This window comes from Natrix helvetica, assembly GCF_964273705.1.
Source record: "Natrix helvetica genome assembly, chromosome: 5".
Classification (NCBI taxonomy): Eukaryota; Metazoa; Chordata; class Lepidosauria; order Squamata; family Natricidae; genus Natrix; species Natrix helvetica.
The window spans coordinates 151762203-151783128 of record NC_138551.1 but is presented as its reverse complement, the minus strand read 5'-3'; the positions used below and the strand labels follow the sequence as shown (position 1 = coordinate 151783128).

Below are 20926 nucleotides of genomic sequence, written 5' to 3'. Positions count from 1 at the left end.
TCCACATATCACAAAAGTTGAGGAAGTAGAGAAAAACTAATTTAGACGGGGAAAAATAATTATGCACCATCTATTTGACCGCAAGGGGAACCATTAAAACTGTAAGCATTAAAAAAAATACACCTGCCCAAAATTAATATAATATAATATAATATAATATAATATAATATAATATAATATAATATAATATAATATAATATAATATAATATAATATAATATAATATAATATAATATAATATAATATATCATATCATATCATATCATATCATATCATATCATATCATATCATATCATAAAACTTAACATAACATATAACAAATATGTGATGTGATGATAATATAATATAATATAATATAATATAAAATAATAAATATAATAAATATAATATAATGTAATGTAATGTAATGTAATGTAATATAATATAATAAATATAATATAATAATATAATATAATATATCATATCATATCATATAATACATCATATTATATCATATCATATCATATATCATAACATAAAACATAACATAAAACATAACATATAACAAATATGATCTGATGTGATGATGATATAATATAATATATCATATATAATTAATATCATATCATAACATAACATAAAACAACATAACATAACAAATATGTGATGTGATAATATATGATAATATAATACAATATAATACAATACAATATAATAAATAACATAAAAATCAAATCAAATCTTTACTATAGTGAAAGCCCAGCTTAAGACTCACTTGGAAATGATGAATGAAGAAGAAGCCCCACCATTCCCCATGCCTTCTTAGCCCTCTCGGGTCCCAACCAATCAGCTTTCGGGTTTCACTTTGCCGGCCAATAAAGATTCCTTCCGCTTCCATGACGTCAGCGCTCGGCTGGAAGACGCTCGCACCAATGAGGAGCCAGGAGGGAGGCGTGGCCGCGCCAGCTTCTGTTAATTGTCTAATTGGTTCTGAGGCGGTTGCTGCACTTCTATTTCGGCCGGTGAGTAATTTCCTTTTTATTTAATTTATTTTTAATTGCATTGGATGATCAAATTGGGAAAACAACGGCAATGCTGAAGCAGAAGCAGATTTATTTTTTTGCAATGCCAAGGAATAATTTTTGCAAAAGGGGAAACAGGCTAGTCTTGCAAGAAACCCCAGATAATCCTGGCTTGCGCTTTCTGATCCTGGTTTAGTCTCTAGGAAACTGGGATTGGCGTTCCTGGTTTGCCTAGGGAAGGGCGGGGATCTCGGAAGGGACTTTTTTTTCCGTTTGGAAAGGGGTCGCCTCGAAAAAGGGACCCTTTTGCCTGGGTTCACACAACCCAGGGGAATAAAAATAATAAACCCCTACACGTGTTTGCGAGTGGAATGCCTTTTCTAAATGCTTGAACTTGCGTGTCGTGGCTGCGGCGTGAAGACCGCCCTTTCAAGCCATTGCAGGAAAGAAAGGGGGGGAAAAACCATAATTTTAAGCAGGGCCAGTTAATCCTCCAGATTTAAAAAAAAAAAACCAGGTTTTTTTTTAAAAAAACATTGCTCTGTAAAATCTAGTTTTGCTCATTCCCAGAAGGAAGTCATTTTGGTAAATTAAAAATAAACAAACAAACTCCTACCCAGGTTACATAAGGTTAGACTTCCAAATAAACAAGCCTATCCAAGCTGGTTAATATTCAATACTTTGGTTATTTATTTACTTCCTTTGTTATTTTTATAAGTAAGGCAGCCAAGTTACCTAGTGCTGCTTTCCTCCCCCCCCCCCCCCCCCAACAACCCTGTGAGGTGGATTGGGCTGAGAAAGAGGGACTGGCCCAAAGTCACCCACTCGCTTCCGGGTCTAAGGCGGGACTAGAATTCCCAGTCTCCTGGGGATTGGCCCAAAGTCTCCTAGCCAGCTTTCACTCCTAAGGCGGGACTAGAACTCCCGGTCTTCTGGTGATTGGCCCAAAGTCTCCTAGCCGGCTTTCACTCCTAAGGCGGGACTAGAACTCCCGGTCTCCTGGTGATTGGCCCAAAGTCTCCTAGCCAGCTTTCACTCCTAAGGTGGGACTAGAACTCCCGGTCTCCTGGTGATTGGCCCAAAGTCACCTAGCTGGCTTTCACGTCTAAGGCGGGACTAGAATTCCCAGTCTCCTGGTGATTGGCCCAAAGTCTCCTAGCCGGCTTTCACGCCTAAGGTGGGACTAGAACTCCTGGTCTTCTGGTGATTGGACCAAAGTCTCCCAGCTGGCTTTTGTGCCTAAGGTGGGTCTAGAACTCACCATCTCCCAAAGATTAGTCCAAAGTCACCCAGTTGGTTTTCATGCCTAAGGCAGGACTAGAACTCCCAGTCTCCTGGTGATTGGCCCAAGGTCTCCCAGAAGACTTTCAGGACTCAAACTCAGGATCTCCTGGTTTCTACCCTGATGTCTTAATCCCACACAAGGAGTGGATAATTGTTCAGAAACGTTTCGTAACTCATCCTTTGCTTGATTAGGTTTGTCGGAAGCTCCTATCCGAATGTCTCGCAAAATCACCGTCCTGGTTATCGGCGCAGGAAACCGGGGCAAGAATTATTCTTCTTATGCTTTATGTTACCCGGAACGCATGAAGGTAAAATTCTGGTTTGTGATTAATATAATTAGCCGAACCCCTCCTTTTCTTTTTATTTTGTACTAGCTGATAACCTGGGGTTGTCTGTATTTATCCCAATCCTGTATTAGAGGGAGCCCCGCTGTGGAATACTGCGAAGCCGTCACCGTGGCAGCTCCATTGTGCTGTACAGTAGAAGCCATTTTAAGGCACAACAGGCTGTATCTTAACAGAATCTGAATCCAAAATGCACACGATCGCTGTCAAAAGTGCTGTGACTTGACACGATAGACATAATTCAGTCCTTTTCATTTCAGCGGCCCAGGCGTTCCAGAGTTATGCTGGAAAACACACACACACCCCACAGCCATTTTATATAGATAAATTTCGTTTAAAAGCAGGATTGCGTATTTTAATATTATTCTCCCAAATGCGACAAAATTAAAACTGCATTTGGGACATAACAAGTTTCCAGCTTCTTAATTTTTTTTCATGAAAATATTTCACCTTCTTTATAAGAATCCCAGGTAGGGCTCGACTGAACAATTGAGCCCCAAATTTCTCTCGTTAAGGGAGACATTGGTTAAGTGAGCTTTGCCCCCTTTTACGACCCTCCTTGACCTCCATTGTTAAGTGAATCACTGTAATCATGAAATTAGTAACACGGTTGTTAAGGAAATCCTTTCCCCCCGTTGATTTTGCTGGTCAGAAGGTCGCAAAAGGGGATCGTGCGACACTTAAACTGTCATAAATACGAGTCAGTTGCCAAGCCTCTGAATTTTGTACATGTGCCCACGGGGAGGTCGCAAGTGTGAAAAACAATCCTTAATTCCTTTTTTCAGTGCTGTGGTAACTTTGGACGGTCACTAAATGAACTTTGTAAGTCGAGAACTAGCAGCAATGTCTGACACAGTTGTGGGTTTTGCGTGTAATTTTTTTTTTGGAGGGGTGGGGGAGACTCGTCATTTCAGGTAGTCCTCGATTTACGACCACAGACCAGAATGTCTGTTGTTAAGTGAATCGTATCTCATTCAGATAGGTTTTCCTATTCCTACAGCATTTCTAAAATGGGCCTCTTTTTTCCCAGGTGATTGGCGTGGCCGATCCTCGGGTACTTGTCCGTCAAAAACTGCAAGATGCGCATAAAATCCCGGCGGAAAATGTCTTTGACGGTGAGGGGTCGGCTACCTTTTATTCTTTCTTTTCCTCCCAATGCAAAAAAAAATTCATGCTTTTTAAAATTACGCTTTTAAATTTCCCTTTAAATTTTTTTTGAACACTTAAAAACACTTTAAAAAACAAAACAAAATGGTTTAAACTATTTTTTAGAAAATTAAAATTGTTTTGAGTACGCAAAGAGGGCCGCAGCTGAGTCCAGCTTTTCTGTGGCCTAAGTGAGAATGTCCGTTCAGTGAGCTTTGACCTTTCTCGCCGCGGTTGTTAAGCGAACCGTTGCAATTGCTGCCTTAGTGACACGGTCGTTAAGTGAATCTAGATTCTTCTGTGGACCTTTCCTCGTCGGAAGGTCGCAAAAGGGGATGGTGGGACCCTGCCTGCGACTGTCGTAAATACAAATCCGTTGCCAAGCGTCTGAATTGTGATCACAGGGACACTGCAATGGTCATAAGTGTGAAAAAGCGTCGTAAGTCCTAAAGTTGTTACTTTGAACAGTCACTAAAAGAATTGTTGTAAATTGAGGACTTTTAATGCATTGAAGTTACAAGAAAGCGGATCTTGACTGAATGTTTAGGAATAAACGACAGGCAGCCGTTTTTTTAAAAGAAATTTGCACTGAGCACGGGGTTGGTTTGGATGACCTCCAGGTGTCCAGTTCTGATTTTCTGGTCATTGGAATTCTCCCAATTCCTGCAATATTTTTAGCGGCTCCTTTCTTCTTTTAAAGATTGGACTGGCGCTGCGGAACGGGGAAAGTTTGCCGACGCCGTGATTATAGCAACTCCAGACAGACTCCATAAGGTGGGTCCCCAAATCCTCCACTCACTCCTCTTACTGGTTTTTTAATTGTTGTCGTAAGAATTGTAAACACACAAATTAATTTCCCACTGGAATTGCATTGCAGTTTGCAAGCGTTTTGACTCCCCAAGAGCATCCCAACCGCCAAAAACTGAATATAAACATTTTGCCTTTAGAGAAAATGCCTTTGGAAGACATGCAAACTCTTAGGACATCATTCAACTTTGGATATTGTGTGTTTGTGTGTGTGTTGGTTGTATTGTTTGCTGCCAGCGTCCTAGGGATCAACCAAGGACCTTCTTAAAACTGCACTCCAAGGAGTGCAGTTTTTTGCAGTTCTGCTGATGTTATTGCAGCAACCTGCAATTTCTTGATGTGTTTTATAAAACTTGGGCATTGTATTATTATTATTATTATTATTATTATTATTATTATATACTTTATTCATTAAACATGAAACTCAGCCAATTGAACATTCAAAAATGCATCACAAATACCAGTGACTGGTTGTTGTTGTTATTGTTATTATTATTATTATTCCTTCCAATCAGGAACCTGCAGTAGCTTTTGCCCAAAAGGGATATCACATCTTGTTGGAAAAACCCATGGCGGTAAGTTCTGGCAAAGTGTTATTAATGACCTAACATTAATAAAAATATTTGGGCCTATTAATATCATTGTAATATTAAATTATTAAGGGATATCACATATTGGATGGGTGACAACAGGCTCAACCCCTCCAAGACAGAGTGGCTGTGGCTTCCGGCACCCTGGTACAACCAGCACATTCCATCGCTGGCCATCGGGGATGAACAATTAGCCCCGGTGGAACGGGCACGCAATTTGGGCGTCCTCCTTGATGCCCGGCTGGCTATGGAAGATCATGTGGCAGCCGTGGCGAAGGGGACGTTCCACCAGGTTCGCCTGGTGCGCCAATTGCGACCCCTTTTGGACCGGGAGGCCCTGCACACAGTCACTCACGTGCTGGTGACATCTCGCCTGGACTACTGTAATGCTCTCTACATGGGGCTCCCCTTGAGGTGCACCCGGAGGCTGCAGTTGGTCCAGAATGCAGCCGCGCGGGTAATTATGGGGAGATCGAGGTTCTCCCATATAACACCGCTCCTGCGCGAGCTGCACTGGCTTCCTGTGGCCTACCGGGTGCGCTTCAAGGTGTTAGTTACCATCTTCAAAGTGCTCCATGGCATAGGGCCTAGTTACCTGCGGGATCGTGTCCTGCCCCATACATCCCTGCGACCCATTCGCTCACACAGAGAGGGACTCCTCCGGGTGCCGTCCTCTAGAGATTGTCAGAGGGCGGTGCCCAGGAGCAGGTCCTTCTCTGTGGCGGGCCCTACCCTTTGGAACGACCTCCCCCCAGACATGAGAACAACAACCGATCTCCGCTCCTTCCGCAGTAAACTGAAGACCCACCTGTTTCGGCTAGCCGGCCTGGCATAACTCGACAACTTATCCACCCCTTGGTCATTTTTAATTGGTAATTTTTTAACTATTTTTTAAACTATTAATGTTATTGAGGTTTTAACCTTTTTCAGTATTGTAATTATTTATTTATTTTTTACCTCCTCTGTATGACACTGTGTTGACTGTTGCTTGTGTATGTCGCCCCGAGTCCCTGTGGGGAGAGGGGGCGACTAATAAGTTTAAATAAATAAATAAATAAATAAATAAATAAATAAAAAATATTCTTGGAAAAAAGCATGGTGCATAAGTTCTGGCAAAGTGTTTTTAATGATTAACATGAATACAAATATTTGGGCTTATTAATATTAACAATATTAAATTATTAAGATAATTGGCGATTATTAATATTGTTGCATTTCTAGCAGTATCTATCTCTAAAACCCTAACCTTAGAGGAGGAATCTTTTGGGGGGGGGGGATTCTGCAAATCACTGTTGCAAAACTTAAGTTTTGTCGACATGTGCGTACTCCGCATGGAACAACAAAGTGGTGCATTTGTCAAAACGAAACAAATGTTTAGGGGAAAATTCTATAGAGAGCGAGCAAGGGAAGGGAAGAAAGGAGAAAGAATAGAAATCTGACCTTAAATTAATGGAGATAATTTTAAAGATGCCTTCCAATCAAAATCCTTTTTAGAGCTGAAGCAGATTGATTGTGATTTTATTTCTATTCTATTCTATTCCTGATCCTATCCTAATCTATTCTATATCTAATCCGCCTTAATCCTTTTCTATTCCTAATCCTTTCTATTCCTAATGCTAATCTATTCTAATCCTAATCTATTCTATTCCTAATTCTAATCCATCCCAATCCTCTTCTATTCCTATTCCTAATCTATTCTAATCCTAATCTATTCTATTCCTATTCCTAATCCCATCCTATATCCTAATCCACCGCAATCCTCTTCTATTCTTAATCCCAATCTATTCTAATCCTAAACTATTCTATTCCTAATCCTATCCTATATACTAATCCATCGCAATCCTCTTCTATTCCTAATCTATTCTAATCCTACACTATTCTATTCCTAATCCACCGCAATCCTCTTCTATTCTTAATCCCAATCTATTCTAATCCTAAACTATTCTATTCCTAATCCTATCCTAATTCCTAATCCACCTCAATCCTCTTCTATTCTTAATCCCAATCTATTCTAATCCTAAACTATTCTATTCCTAATCCTATCCTATATCCTAATCCATCGCAACCCTCTTCTATTCCTATTTCTAATCTCTTCTAATCCTAATTTATTCTATTCCTAATCCTATCCTATATCCTAATCCACCGCAATCCTTTTCTATTCCTAATCCTAATCTATTCTAATCCTATTCCTAATCCTTTCCTATTCTATTCCTAATCTATCCTAATCTTATTCTATTCTAATCCTAATCCATTCTATTCCATTCTATTGAAAAATGCTTTGCTTATGAATTAGGTGACGGAAGAAGATTGTAAAGCTATCGTCCGGGCGTGCAAAAGTAACCACGTGATCCTTGCAGTGGGTCACGTCCTGCGTTACCATCCGATCACCCTGAAGATCAAGGTGATGCATTCTTAAAAAAACCAACTTGGGCAGCGGGGTTGGGCTAGATGAACTCTTTGGTCCCGACAGCACGGTGGCTCTCTCTTTCCAACAGCTGGCAATGTTTAACCCGAAGATTAAGAGGGATCAGCATTTGAATCTGTGGGTTTTTTCCCCCATCAAACTTTCATCCCGAAGGTTTAACGGATGGTTTAATTTAAAAGACGTAGCACTCAAATAGGAGGGAGGAGGGGGGAAAAACAGGCTGAAATGGCCCTTCTCAAAATTGACATATTTTTTTTTACATGAGCCGAAGGGAATAACTAAACAGCTTTCGTGAACCCACACCCGCATAAAAAAAAGAAAGAAGGGAAAAAATGGAAACCAAACTTTTCTCTCTTTTTAGGAATTGCTCGATGCTGGCATGATCGGTGACATCTGCCATATTCAACATCTGGAACCTGTAAGAATTCTTTTAGAAAATGTACTTGATATAAGAAAGCGTGCCCTTTGCTCCCGGCGTACCTCCTTTTCCAATTTTAATATTATTTTGAATTTTAATATTATTTAATATTGTAATACACATTTTTCTCCTCCAGTTTTGAGATTTTTCTTCCCTTAAATCAGATTAATCACTCTAACCACTAGGCAGCATTGCATAAGTGGTTTTTTTTTTTTTGATGGGAACGCGTGAGATATAGGTTGCCCCATAGCTTAGATCTTATATATAGGTTAATCCTCGGCTTATGACCCACGATGGAGCCCAACATTTCTGTTGCAAAGCAGGACAGCTGTTGGAATGAGTTTTGCCCCGTTTTAGGACCTTTTCTTGCTGGGGTCGTTAAGTCAATCTTTAAGTTAAGAGAATCTGGTTTCCCGCTTGACTTTGCTCGTCAGAAGGTCGCAAAAGGGGACCCCGGGACACTGCAACCGTCGTAAATATGAGTCAGTTGCCAACGGTCGTAAGTGTGAAAAACAGTCCTAAGTAAAAAAAATAAAATCAGTGCTGTTGTTATTTTGAACGGCCACTAAGCAAGCTGTTATAAGTCAAGGATTATTATTGCATGTTGAGTCTTTTATGGGGATTTGAACTTACAAGTCTTCACGTCTCTGATATGAAGTCCTGGCAGATAAACCAGCTTAGCTTTCCACTGTTAGAGGGAAAGAACTAAGAAACTAAGATTCATAGCTTGTTGACACCGAAGCCAAAGTAGCTCTAAAACTGCATTACGGTCATCGAAATCCAATGTCTTTCATTTTCAGCCTTTCTAGTGTTATCAATTGCCTTTTTTCCCACACTCTAGATAGGTTTCTGGCATTTTGCCCATTCCTTCGTCCGGGGCAATTGGAGAAACGAAACCGAAAGTGCTTTCTCTTTATTGGCTAAATCCTGCCACGATATCGACCTGATCCATTATTGGATGGGGAGTAAAAGGTAGGAGTGTTTTTAACCTCGCTTCCTCTCCTTTCCCCCCCACCCCCGCCACCCCTTACAGAAGTTTTCCTCGTCAAAATAATCCTCTTGGTCATTTTTCTTGGAAGTTGGGCGGCAGATAGCATTTAGCACGAGAAATCAAATCTGGGCTTCGCAGAATGAAAACAGCGATGTGTTTTTCGTTTTTCTCGCCATGTACATGTTTATTTATTTATTTATATTTATGTCGTGTATATTGGAGGTGGTGATCCTTTGAGGACAGTATATGCCTTGAAGTTTCATTTTAATGTATGCCGCTTAGCGTCCTTCCAATATATACATGTACCAAATCCATTCCAGATCTCTCTCTCTCTCTCTTTTTTAAAGTACTCCAAGACCCATATTCCTGCACGATCTTTATTACGACAATATTCCCATGCAGAAATCTGCAACGGGTTTTTTTTTTTAATTAACATTGTCGTTTTCAGCCCTTCATTGAAATAGTCCCACTCGTGTACATTTTTGAAAAAATATAAAACCCGACATATTCGAAGATCCGTCCGCCGTAAAGGTGGTCCTTGACTTACAACAGTTCATTTAGTAGCCGTTCAAAGTTACAATGGCACTGAAAAAAACGGGACTCGTGACCGTTTTTCACACTTAACGACCGTTGTTGCATCCTTCCCTTTGGTCACACAATCCAAATTCAGACGCTTGGCAATAGACTCGTGTTTATGACGGCCGCAGTGTCCCAAGCTCTTGTCATCCTCTTTTGCGACCTTCCGATTCATTCCCGTTAAGCCAGATTCGCTGTGTTATTAACAAGTGCAGCAAGTCACGTAACAACCATGGAAACGAAGGGGATAAAAACAGGGCAAAATTAAACTTGAAAAGTGTGTCGCTTAACAACAGAAACTTTGGGCTCAGTGGTGGTCGTAAGTCGAGGACTAGAGACGGACGGACACAGCCTCTGTGGTAAAACTTTCAAATATTCCTCTCTTTCCCCCCCCCCTCCCCTCCTATCCTTTCAGATGTTTGCAAGTTTCCTCTTTTGGCCACCTGTCGCATTTCACAAAAGATCACAAGGTTTGTCGAACGTTGCTGTTGTGTTTTGTTTGACGGGGGTCGCACGAGTGTTGAGTGAAGGGATTAAGTCACCCTTTTAATTGAATCGAAACCAAATTTTTAAAGGTTTAAAAATTGAAATTATTTCAATTCATGAAAACATACCCCCCGTTTCCCCCGAAAATAAGTCCTCCCTGGATAAGAAGCCCGATGGGGCTTTTGAACGCATGCGCTAAAAGAAGCCCTCCCACAAAATATGGCAACACAGCTGCCGCCACGAGGTGACCCCGCTCACCGCCTCCTGCACCTGAAAAATAATAAGGCCTCCCCCAAAATAAGGCCAAGCGCTTATTTCAGGGGTCAAAAGACAATAAGACCCCTGTCTTATTTTGGAGGAAACACAGTATCTATCTATCTATCTATCTATCTATCTATCTATCTATCTATCTATCTATCTATCTATCTATCTATCATCTATCTTTTTCTATCTATCTATCTATCTATTATCTATCTATCTATCTACCTACCTACCTACCTACCTACCTACCTACCTACCTACCTACCTACCTACCTTTCTCTCTTTCCTCTCTCTCTTCCTATCTATCTATCTATCTATCTATCTATCTATCTATCTATCTATCTATCTATCTATCATCTATCTATCTATCTATCTATCTATCTATCTATCTTTTTCTATCTATCTATCTATCATCTATCTATCTATCTATCTATCATCTATCTATCTATCTATCTATCTATCTATCTATCTACCTACCTACCTACCTACCTACCTACCTACCTACCTATCTTTTGTTCTATCTATCTCTAACTCTGTCTCTTTTTATCTCTCTTTATCTATATATCTTTTATCTTTTGTTCTATCTATCTATCTATCTATCTATCTATCTATCTATCTATATCTCAATCTCTTTCTATCTTTCTATATATATCTATCCATCTTTATCTTTTGTTCCATCTATCATCTCTTTCTATCTATATCTATATCTTTTGTTCTATCTATCTATCTATCTATCTATCTATCTATCTATCTATCTATCCATCTGTCTCTTTCTATCGACCTCTTTATATCTATCATCTATCTATCTATCTATCTATCTATCTATCTATCTATCTATCTATCTATCTAATCTATATCTCTATATTTCTATCTTTATCTATCCATCTTTCTATCTATCTTTTGTCCCATCTATCTCTTATCTGTTTCTATCTATCTATATCTGTCAATCTAGCTATCGATCTAGCTATTGATCTTTTGTTCTATCAATCATCTATCATCTATCTATCTCTACCTATCTCTATCTGCCTCTTTCTATCTATCTATATATTTCTATCTTTCTATCTTTCTATCTATCTTTTGTTCTATCTATCTATCTATCTATCTATCTATCTATCTATCTATCTATCTATCTATCTATCTCTATATCTATATCTATCTATATCGATGATCTATCTATCGATCCATCTATCAATCTATCTCAATCTCTATCCATCTCCATCTCTATCTTTCTATCTGTCATCTCTCTCTCTCTCTCTTCTATCTACCTAACTACCTATCCTGTTTTCCCTGAAAATAAGCCCTCCCCGGATAATAAGCCCAATGGGGCTTTTGAGCGCATGCGCTAAAGTAAGCCCTCCCTGAAAATATTGCAACACCGCAGCAGCCATGAGGTGACCCCGCTCGCTGCCTCCTGCACCTCAAAAATAATAAGCCCTCCCCAAAAATAAGGCCAAGCGCTTATTTCAGAGGTCAAAAGAAAATAAGACCGTTTTATTTTCGGGGAAACACGATTGTGGGGGTCTGACATTAATGGAAATGTGCTAATTTGCATGTACGCATACACACACACAAAAACATACACAATCCTCATTTTACGACCGCAACCGAGCCTGAAATTTCTGTTATTAAGTGGGAGACGTTTGTTATGTGAGTTCGGCTCCGTTTTACGAACTTGCTTGCCACCGTCGTTAAGGGAGTCCACCATAACTTACTAAGTTAGTAAAACCTGGTTATTCCCTGTGGATTTTGCTTGTCAAACAGTCTTAAAAAGGGGGTGAGCTTGGGATACGGCGACCGTCGTAAGTGTGAGTCCGTTGCCGAGCCCCTGGCTTTCGATCTCGTGAGCACGGAGAGACTGCAGTGGTCGTAACTCTGAAAAATGGGCAGAAGTTGCTCTCTTCAGTGTTGTAACTTCAAATGCTCACTAAATGAACAGTCATAAGTCGAAAACTACCGGCATATTTAGTTATTTTTGTCTTTTATTTTGATTTCGTTCCAGCCCGAAGGAGCTGGCGCTCGTTGTCTGGACTGTTCAGTCGAACCAAACTGCCCCTATTCTGCTCGCAAAATCTACCTGGAACGTGCGGAGAAGGTGAATCAGATCATAAACCCAGTTCGATTCCTCAGTTCCTTTATTTGCATAAAGGAGAAAGTCTTCTAGAAAACCCCAAAATTGACCCAGGCTGTCATGTCACATTTCCGTGGCTGGATTTGCACCTCAAATTCCCCACCTGGTTTCTTCGGGTGAGAGCCGAGAATAAGGTGGTAAATTCTGTTACCGATATTGTGTAAAATTGTGATGTGGGCAATTAAGAAACTATGATTGATGGCATGCTGCGTGGAATTGGCTTCCTGGACAAAGTGTAGTTAGAAGGATGGCTTGGAGCGATGTATAAACCCAAGCCTTGAGAGGTTTATTTTATCTATCTATCATCTATCTATCTATCTATCTATCTATCTATCTATCATCTATCTATCTATATCTATTTATATGTCTGTCTCTATCTCTATCTATATCATCTATCTTATCTTTATGTCCATTTGTCTCTGTCTCTGTCTCTCTCATCTATCTACCTCTCATCTATCTATCTTATCTATCTATATGTCTGACTCTCTCTATATATATCATTTATCTATATCATCCATATCTATCAATCATCTATCTTATCTTTATATGTCTGTCTCTGTCTTTCTGTCTCTCTCTCATCTTCCTATCATCTCTATCTTATCTTTATCTATGTCTCTCTCTCTCTTTATCTATCTATCATCTATATCTATCATTTATCTCTTATCTTTATATATCTATCTGTCTGTCTGTCTGTCTCTCTCTCTCTCACCTACCTACCTATCATCTATCTTATCTTTATGTCTGTCTGTCTCTGTCTCTCATCTATCTATCATCTATCTATCTAATCTTTATCTATACATCTGTCCCTATCTCTATCATTTCTATCAATCATCTCTTATCTTTATCTAAGTCTGTCTATCTCTCTCTCTTTATCTGTCTATATCATCCATCTAGCTATATCTATATCATCTATCTCTTATCTTTATCTATGTCTGTCTGTCTGTCTCTATCATCTATATCTATCATCCATATCTATCAATCATCTTTATCTATGTCTGTCTCTCTATTTATATCTATCTATATATCTTTATCATCTATCTTATCTTTATCATCTATCTATCTATCATCTATCTATCTATCTATCTATCTATCTATCTATCTATCTATCTATCTATCTCTATCATCTATCTATCATCTATCTATCTATCTATCTATCTATCTATCTATCTATCTATCTATCTATCATCTATCTATCTATCTCTTATCTATCTATCTATCCTATCTATCATATATCTTATCATATATCTACCTACCTTCCTACCATCCATCTCTCTCTCCCCCCCCTCCCTCCCTCTCATCTCTGTGCACACACTGTATGCAGCAAGCTAATTGTGTTAACTTTGGGGTGGTAGGTTTGACAGACCCCCCCAAAACTCCCCAAACCTTACATCCGTGCCGATTGTCATTGCAGGGTGCTTTTAACTGGCCAGTCTCCGTGGTCTGCAGCAACGGCGCGTCCGACATAGAAACCTTGACCGAAGCTTTGCGGCTCGGCCCGTACGGAAGATGCGTTTACGATTGTGACAATGACGTGGTGAGCCACCAGGTACGCGCTGCGCTCACCCGTCGCTAAGCAGGCCAGCTTTTTTCCACTGCTCCTTCACTTCACGCCTCGCCTCCCCAAATCTGAATTTTTAAGTCGCGAAGAGGCTTGGAGACAAGGACTTGGATTCGAGTCTCCAATTGGACAGCCGAGGGCTCTTTGGTGGCAAAAGAGGCTTCCGTTTTTCTGCCTCGTTCGTTCTTACGAGAAGGATCGAACACCTCCCAGTGGCGTTTTAAAAGTTAGTTTAAAGGGGCAGAGAAGGTTGGCGGTGCCTTTTCTGCTTCTTTTTCCATCCATGGTTCAAGCCGTTAACATAGGGAGTCCTTAAGTTACAACAGCTCGTTTAGTGACCGCTGAAAGTTACGACAGCACTGAAAAAATTGATTTATGGCCGTTTTTCGTGCCTCACGACTGTCACGGCCTCATACATTTCAAAGTTCAGACGCTTGGCAACTGACTCATATTTACGGCGGTTGCAATGTCCCGGGGATCACGTGATCAGATTTTTGCGACCTTTTGATGAGTCAACAGGGGAGCCTCAGATTCAATTAACAACCGGGTTGCTAACTTACTAACCACGGTGATTCGCTTAACAATCATGGCAAGGAAGGTTGTAAAACAAGACAAAACTCCCTTAGCCAATGTCTCACTTAGCGACATAAATTTTGGGTTCTATTGTAAGTCAGAGTGGTGCGGTAACCTAGAGGTGGAGCTCTCACCTCCCAATCAGGAGGCTGTGAGTTCAATCCTAGATAGAGGCAGATATTTCTCTCTCTGGGCACAATGAGAATATATCTGCTTGGGAAAACTCCGCACTGGCGATAGGAAGGCATCCGGCCAATAAATACTCTGCTAGCTCCATTCAGTTGCCCAGAGTCCACCCCGCAAGGGATTATGGGGTCATAAAATGAGAATGCCCTGTGTTTGTGGTTTTCCAGGTGGTAAATATGGAATTCGAAGGTGGGGCGACGGCGGCGTTCACGATGGTCGCTTTTACGGAAAAACTCGGAGTGCGGACGACAACCATTTATGGAACGAAGGTCAGGGACGAAACATCTTTTTCTGGGAAAACGAACGGGTTGAGAAGTGGAAATATTTGTCCCGAATCTTAGATTGCATCAAACCTCGGTTTATTTAAGCATGCTGGAATGAGTATAAACCACGATTGGCTGATTTAGTTCCCTGCTCTCTAAGCCGTAAATGTGATTGACGTGTTGAGTGGCTTATTCAGATACAACCAAACAACATTATCTCTTAATCTTTGTGACTTTAAAGACTTGTGGGCTTCAACTCCCAGAATTCTGGGAGTTGAAGTCCACACCTAAAGTCACAAAAAATTAAAGAGAGATTATTGTAAACCATCATACTCCGTGGTTAATCATTGCAGTGGGGAAGTAGGAAGGCAATGCAAGGCAGATAACTCCTATTTATTACCTCTGCCTTTCAGCCTGGCCTACCCTACAGGGCTGTTGTGCCAGAAATATATATATATATTCCCCCTCGGTTTCTTTTCATTTTTTTCCTGGAATTTCCCCAGTCATTTATTTTCCCTTTCTTCCTCAATGCTGTTTCCAATTACAAAAATATAATTATTTTCTATCTTCCTCATCCCAGGGTGAGCTTTCCTGCAAAGGGGAGGGAGAAAACGTGGAAATTTTCGACTTCCTTCAGAAGAAAAGGACCTCGTTTTCTGCGCGTACGACGCCCGACATCCCTGCTTGTTTAAGCAGTCACTGCGGAGCAGATTATTATTTGATCCACAACTTCGTCTTGGCCGTATCGGTGAAGTTTATTCTTTCCCTCCCCTTTTTATTAAAAAAGAAAAACTCAGATAGACTGCAGTGGTCCATGCAGGCTCTACTACGACGAATCAAGTTTCCCCAGCGTGACAACAAATCCCATCATTTATTTTGGTTGCATTTGTCTGCCATCCAACTCGGGGCCGGGCGGCCTACCCCTAACCAGCATGGGTAGTCCTCGACTTACAACCCAGCATTTCTGTTGTTAAGTGAGACACTTTGGTGAGTTTTGTCCCCTTTGGCGACCATTCTCGCCAGCGTTGCTAAACGAATCGCTGGAGTTTTTAGTCCCATGATAGCTGTTAAGTGAATCTGGTTTCCTCCTGGGTCAACGACCTTTGCTCATCAGAAGGTCGCTAAAGGGGGGGGTCACTTAACCCCGGGGAATTGTGACCGTCATAAATACAAGTTTGGTTGCCAAGTGTCCTGAATTTTGATCACGGGGAGACTGCAACGGTTGTTAAGTGTGAAAAATGGTCATCAGTCACTTTTTCCACTGCTATCGTAACTTTGGCCACTAAATGAATGGTTATAAGTTGAGGACTAGCTCCATAGTCCCTGACACCTTTTTTTCCCTTTTTTCCAACAGGAAAACGACCCGTCTCGAATTCCTACCAGCGCCGAAGAGACGCTCCATTCTCACCTCTTGGTGTTTGCAGCGGAAAAAGCTCGGCAAGAAAACCGAGTGGTGGTTTTAGAACCAGGACGGGAAAACTCGTGCGGCGAATGACTACAAAGCCCATGCCAGGAAAGACTGGCTCTAAGCACCTTTCCCCAACCTGTTCTGTCCTGTGATTCCAATGAATATGCAGACACAGGCTTGGCCAGCCCTTGGCTAGGAGCCTAGAAAATTATCTTCAGGAACCCAAGATTAAACTTACAGAATGCTTTCTCAACGGTTCGTATAATGGACTGTTGTTTCCTGCAAAGATTCCACTCCCATCGCTCCTCCTATAAACTCTTTGGGAGGGGCCACAGCCTTAGCCAGCTGTCCTTACTTCTATGACGTCTTCTCCACAGCTGTTCCTTTCTCCTATCAATTCTACGTGTACGCACATCAGGGACAACATCCCTCTGTTCCTCCTCACTGCTCCCTGAATCAGATGCCACCTGGTGGCCAACAGGCCTCTCTAGTCCCTGCTCTGACTCCAAACACCCTCCGGAGTCTTCCTCATCCTCCAGAGCAGTCCCACAATGGTCTGAGCTGTCAAGAGTCCACCAACAGCTCAGCCGGCCGCTGCTGGGACACAACACAACCTTTCTGCCGTGACTTTCTCGGCCACCACCGCACCTATCGTCCGCACCATTCAGTGAGACAGTGGCGGCTGTTGTCTCAAAACGTCCTCCGTTTCAGACAAATAGCATTTCCCTGTTTCTGGGGAAAATACGCTTTCTCTGGAAAGAGAGTACCTTTCTGCCTGCAGCTGCTGTGCGCCTTATTAAAAACTCTGCAGAAAATCCATATTTATTTAGAACTAGCAAATAACCTGGCGTTAAAAACCTGGTTATTTATTTATAGCGGGGAAAATATCCGGACCAAACGTAATTTCTAATGTTGGATTTTCCCCCTTACCAGAGGGGAGCCCCCTTGTGGAGTACTGTGAAGCCGTTACCGTGGCAACTCCACTGCACTGTACAGTAGAAGCCATTTTGGGGCAGTACAGTAGAAGCCATTTTAAGGCACAACAGGCTGTATCTTAACATAACTCACACCCCGAGAGGGTTAGGGGTGTCTTACCCCCACAGTATTTGAAATTGCTCCAGGCGTTCCAGAGTTATGCTGGAACTTACACACACACACACACATTTATATAGAGATTCTATTAAACATGGCCGCAGCTCGTCTGCGACCCTCCTCAACTGTCTGCGCAGCATCAAATCCAAACTTTTGCGGGGTTCGTTTTAAATTTGGGATTTAATCGCGCAAAAAGCCGATTAGGAAGAGACAAGTTCGGGGGTTGTGTGAAGCTGAGCTGTTTGGTGTCCGCTACGAGGGGCGTGCACCTCTTTTAAAGACGGGAGCCCACTTCCTTTCGAACGAGCGAGAATCCAGGGAGAGATTTCGTCAAATGAAAGTCACAACATTGTGTGTTAAAAACAATCAAAAGTTATCCATTCAGTGTCCGGCAATGTGTGAGATATTCTCACTCCGCGGATCAATTTTGCTGCTGCTTTTCCTCCGAATCTTCCTTTTCTCCTTCTCCGTTTTCAGCTTCCTTCTCTGCTTCCTGGGCTTTTATCTTCCTTAACCGCTCCGCGTTTGTGACGGTCATCGGATGCAGGGGAAGAAACCCAGCAAGACCTAAAAATTTTAAAAAATAAAATTTAAAAAACGCATCATTCCACGTGTTAAGCATTATTTTGCAAATGGGAAAAATATTGAGCGTGTGGGGAGTCCTTGAGTTATAACAGCAATCTGGACCGGAATGTTTACCATTAAGGGAGGCATTGCATGACTGCCCGACTTTATTAAACATTTTTTGCTGTGGTCATTAAGCGAGATGTCACCGACTTGTGACATTCTCTGTCGACTCCCCCATCTTTATAAGCCACCCGGAGTCATGGAGAAAGTTAAACGAACATATGCATTTTCTTAAATGAATAAAATAAATAAAAATCTGATTTCGCTTGTCGGAAGCCGCTTGAAAGAGTCTTAACTGGGGATCAAGGGATCCCAAGATTCTGCAATGGACGTATCTGCGAGAATTAGTGATCCCGCTTTTAGTGCCGTTGTGACAGAGGGCTATCAAACAGGCGCCTGACAGGCAGTCGTTAAGTTGACTGCCCCGTATTCACGGCAAAAATGTCTATAAAATATTTTACAAATTCGATTTTCAAAAAGCAGAGCTAATACAGGTAATCCTTCCCTTATGGCAGTTCGCTTAGCGACCACTCAAGTCACAATGTGACTAATGATTGTTTTTTTCAGAGTTACGACCGTTGCAGTCTCCCGACGATCGTGTGACCAAAAATTCAGATGTTTTGACAAAAGGTTTCGCATTTATGACGGTCGCCGAAACCGAAAGGGAGTCCTTTACCCAGCAATTTTGCGAGGGGCTTGGTCAGGGTCGCTCCGTACGCAAACCAATATTTGAAGCGGTCGAAGTTGAGCCCCATAATCTTCTCGCCGTAGCAGTTGGGCAGTGGGTCGTAGCAGCCGATCTGCTCGAGGTATTTGCCGTCCCGGGCGCGCCGGTTGTGGGCGGCTACGATCCGGTAGAACGGCCGATTTGTGCAACCGCCGAGGGACATCCGGATGACCACGCGGACGTTGCGGTACTTCCTCAGCAGGGGGCGCCCTAGGAAGAGGAAATTGGGGGCAGACATCCTATCAGTCAGCAATACTTCCTTTATACAGGGAGTGTCAAAATATTCATGAACTGGCAAAGACATGGTAACAAGGTCAGCCAATGAATAGGCATAGCAACAGCTCAGCCAACGGGAGTGAAACAGATCGGAGCCTCGGCGTGGTTTAGTCCTGTAGCTCTGTGTGCTGGGCTTTAGAACTGAAACTGAAACTAGTTTCAGTAGGTATATTGGCCTACCTCACAAGGTTGTTGTAAGGGAATGTAGCCTTTGGTAATGCCACTTACCTAATTGAACCATAGCGTCGTCTTCCAGCGGAGAAAACGGGGAAAATATCCAAAATTCAAAAAGGGAAACGGAGTCCGGATGGCTGCTGGGAAGGAGCAGAAAGAAAAAAGAGATATTTTATAGTTGTAAAATGGTATTTATTTAAAATCAGAAATAAAAACGGACTCCAGGGAAACCAAGATGCGATTCATACAACCGGTGTAATTCAACTTTTAAGTTTGGGTGGACTTGGGTTCCCCCTCGCGCATACATGCCAGTCGTTCCAGACTCACCTCCGTTTCAAAACCGAAGAGCCAGCGCTGTCCGAAGACGTCTCCATGGTCATGTGGCAGGCATGACTCAACTCCCGAAGCCGCACGGGATGCAGTTCCCTTCCCACCAAAGGTGGTTAACTATTTTCCTACTTGCATTTTTTACCTGCTTTCGAACTGCTAGGTTGGCAGAAGCTGGGACAAGTCACGGGAGCTCCCTCCGTTATGCGGAGCTGAGGATTTGAACCGCCAAACAGCCGACCTTTTCTGATCGACAAGCTCAGCGTCTTAGTAAGTCCTTGACTTATAACAGTTTGTTTAGACACCGAAGTGTGAACTGGAAAAAGGGACTTACGACTGTTTTTCACACTTACGACCGTTGCAGTATCCCCGTGGTCACGTCATCAAAATTCAGATCCTTCCCAACGGACTCGTACTTATGACGGTCGTGATCACCTTTGGTGACCTCCTAACAAGCAAAGTCCATTTGGAAGCCGGATTCCATTAACAAACTTTGTGACTGCAACGATTCACTTACAAACCGCGCATCGCGGGGCAAAACTCACTTAACAACCATCTCGGTTAGCAGCATACATTTCAGTCTCCGTTGTGGTTATAAGTCGAGGACTGACTGGCATGCAAACATAAACCTTTGGCCGTCCTGCAGTGTATAAACCAGCAGCTGCAATCCCAGTTTGTGCAGGTCCTAAACCTGGTTTGGGGGGGGCTAATGCAACCTGCAAAGCTGGCTTGACAAGCCATGATCCAAGCAAACTGTGGTTTAGCAGAGGAAGGGGGAGGGGATAAAAGGCAGGGGAGCATTTAAGGGTCAGAGGAGGCTCAAAGGGGGGAGCTTCCTCCTTGCAGCCAGGTTGCAAAGCAGCGAGCTGCACCGGTTGAATTCCTGCAGCATTGCAAAGGCTGGCTTGCAAAGAGGGATAGAGGTTTTTTGCAAGGAGCTGATCCGACGGGAGGAGTTGCATGCCCCGCTCCCCCCTACAGCTTCTTGCAATAGACAGCCTGCAATTCAACCGGTGCAGTTCATGCAACTATTATTATTATAATGATGGACCAAGTGGGAAAGAGAGATGGATATGCTGCACCCGGTGATATTCTGCCTTACCTTTCCCAGCCGCGATCCCGCACCCGGAAAAAGCGATCCTTAAGATCTTCCCAGCCAGACCCCACGCCGATCCAGCGCAAGCCTCAGGACGCATGCGCGGACTCCGGAATCCGCTCGCCCGTTCGGAGGTGCCCTTTCTACTCTCCACCACGCATGC

At 42.2% G+C, this 20926-nt stretch overlaps 3 protein-coding genes across 7 annotated transcripts in view; 1 reads left to right on the top strand and 2 right to left on the bottom strand.

Moving 5' to 3' along the window:
- Window positions 1–19261, bottom strand: part of C1QC (complement C1q C chain) — a 326718-nt gene extending 307457 nt beyond the window's left edge. Inside the window, exon 1 of the mRNA XM_081955060.1 lies at window positions 19253–19261. The gene's annotated coding sequence lies outside the window, so the exon portion shown is untranslated. The remainder of the gene's footprint in view (window positions 1–19252) is intronic.
- On the top strand, window positions 947–18799 carry LOC309393124 (putative oxidoreductase YteT). 4 transcript variants are annotated; one of them, XR_014175533.1, is made up of 15 exons: window positions 955–1000; window positions 2477–2592; window positions 3659–3743; window positions 4475–4548; window positions 5097–5156; window positions 7465–7572; window positions 7958–8014; window positions 8856–8986; window positions 9997–10051; window positions 12328–12420; window positions 13868–14002; window positions 14941–15042; window positions 15617–15784; window positions 16391–16699; window positions 18731–18799. XR_014175533.1 is itself a non-coding variant. In XM_081954977.1 (14 exons), exons 2-13 carry the CDS (start codon window positions 2500–2502, stop codon window positions 15974–15976), a joined length of 1341 nt encoding a protein of 446 aa, XP_081811103.1. In that variant the 5' UTR covers window positions 947–1000; window positions 2477–2499; the 3' UTR covers window positions 15977–16023; window positions 16391–16526. The 4 variants fall into 4 exon arrangements, 3 of the variants coding, with proteins under 3 accessions (XP_081811103.1, XP_081811102.1, XP_081811104.1); XM_081954977.1 differs by lacking the exon at window positions 18731–18799 and having other exon boundaries at window positions 947–1000; window positions 13868–13990; window positions 15617–16023; window positions 16391–16526; XM_081954976.1 differs by lacking the exon at window positions 18731–18799 and having other exon boundaries at window positions 954–1000; window positions 15617–16023; window positions 16391–16526.
- Window positions 17698–20908, bottom strand: MRPS16 (mitochondrial ribosomal protein S16). 2 transcript variants are annotated; one of them, XM_081955091.1, is made up of 4 exons: window positions 20770–20908; window positions 19395–19477; window positions 18840–19100; window positions 17698–18103 (listed from the first exon to the last, which is right to left on the bottom strand). In XM_081955091.1, the coding sequence occupies exons 2-4, from the start codon at window positions 19405–19407 to the stop codon at window positions 17958–17960; spliced, it is 420 nt and encodes a 139-aa protein (XP_081811217.1). In that variant the 5' UTR covers window positions 19408–19477; window positions 20770–20908; the 3' UTR covers window positions 17698–17957. The 2 variants fall into 2 exon arrangements, with proteins under 2 accessions (XP_081811217.1, XP_081811216.1); XM_081955090.1 differs by having other exon boundaries at window positions 19395–19480; window positions 20770–20886.
- Window positions 20909–20926: the final 18 nt, after the last annotated feature.

Coding starts and splice junctions, on each gene's coding strand:
- MRPS16 (XM_081955091.1), bottom strand. Junction 18,104..18,839: donor GCCCCTCGCAAAATTGCTGG/GTAAAGGACTCC, acceptor TAAAATTTTTAG/GTCTTGCTGGGTTTCTTCCC.
- LOC309393124 (XM_081954976.1), top strand. CDS start 2,500: ATGTCTCGCAAAATCACCGTCCTGGTTATCGGCGCAGGAAACCGGGGC. Junction 2,593..3,658: donor GTTACCCGGAACGCATGAAG/GTAAAATTCTGG, acceptor CTTTTTTCCCAG/GTGATTGGCGTGGCCGATCC. Junction 12,421..13,867: donor ACCTGGAACGTGCGGAGAAG/GTGAATCAGATC, acceptor TTGTCATTGCAG/GGTGCTTTTAACTGGCCAGT.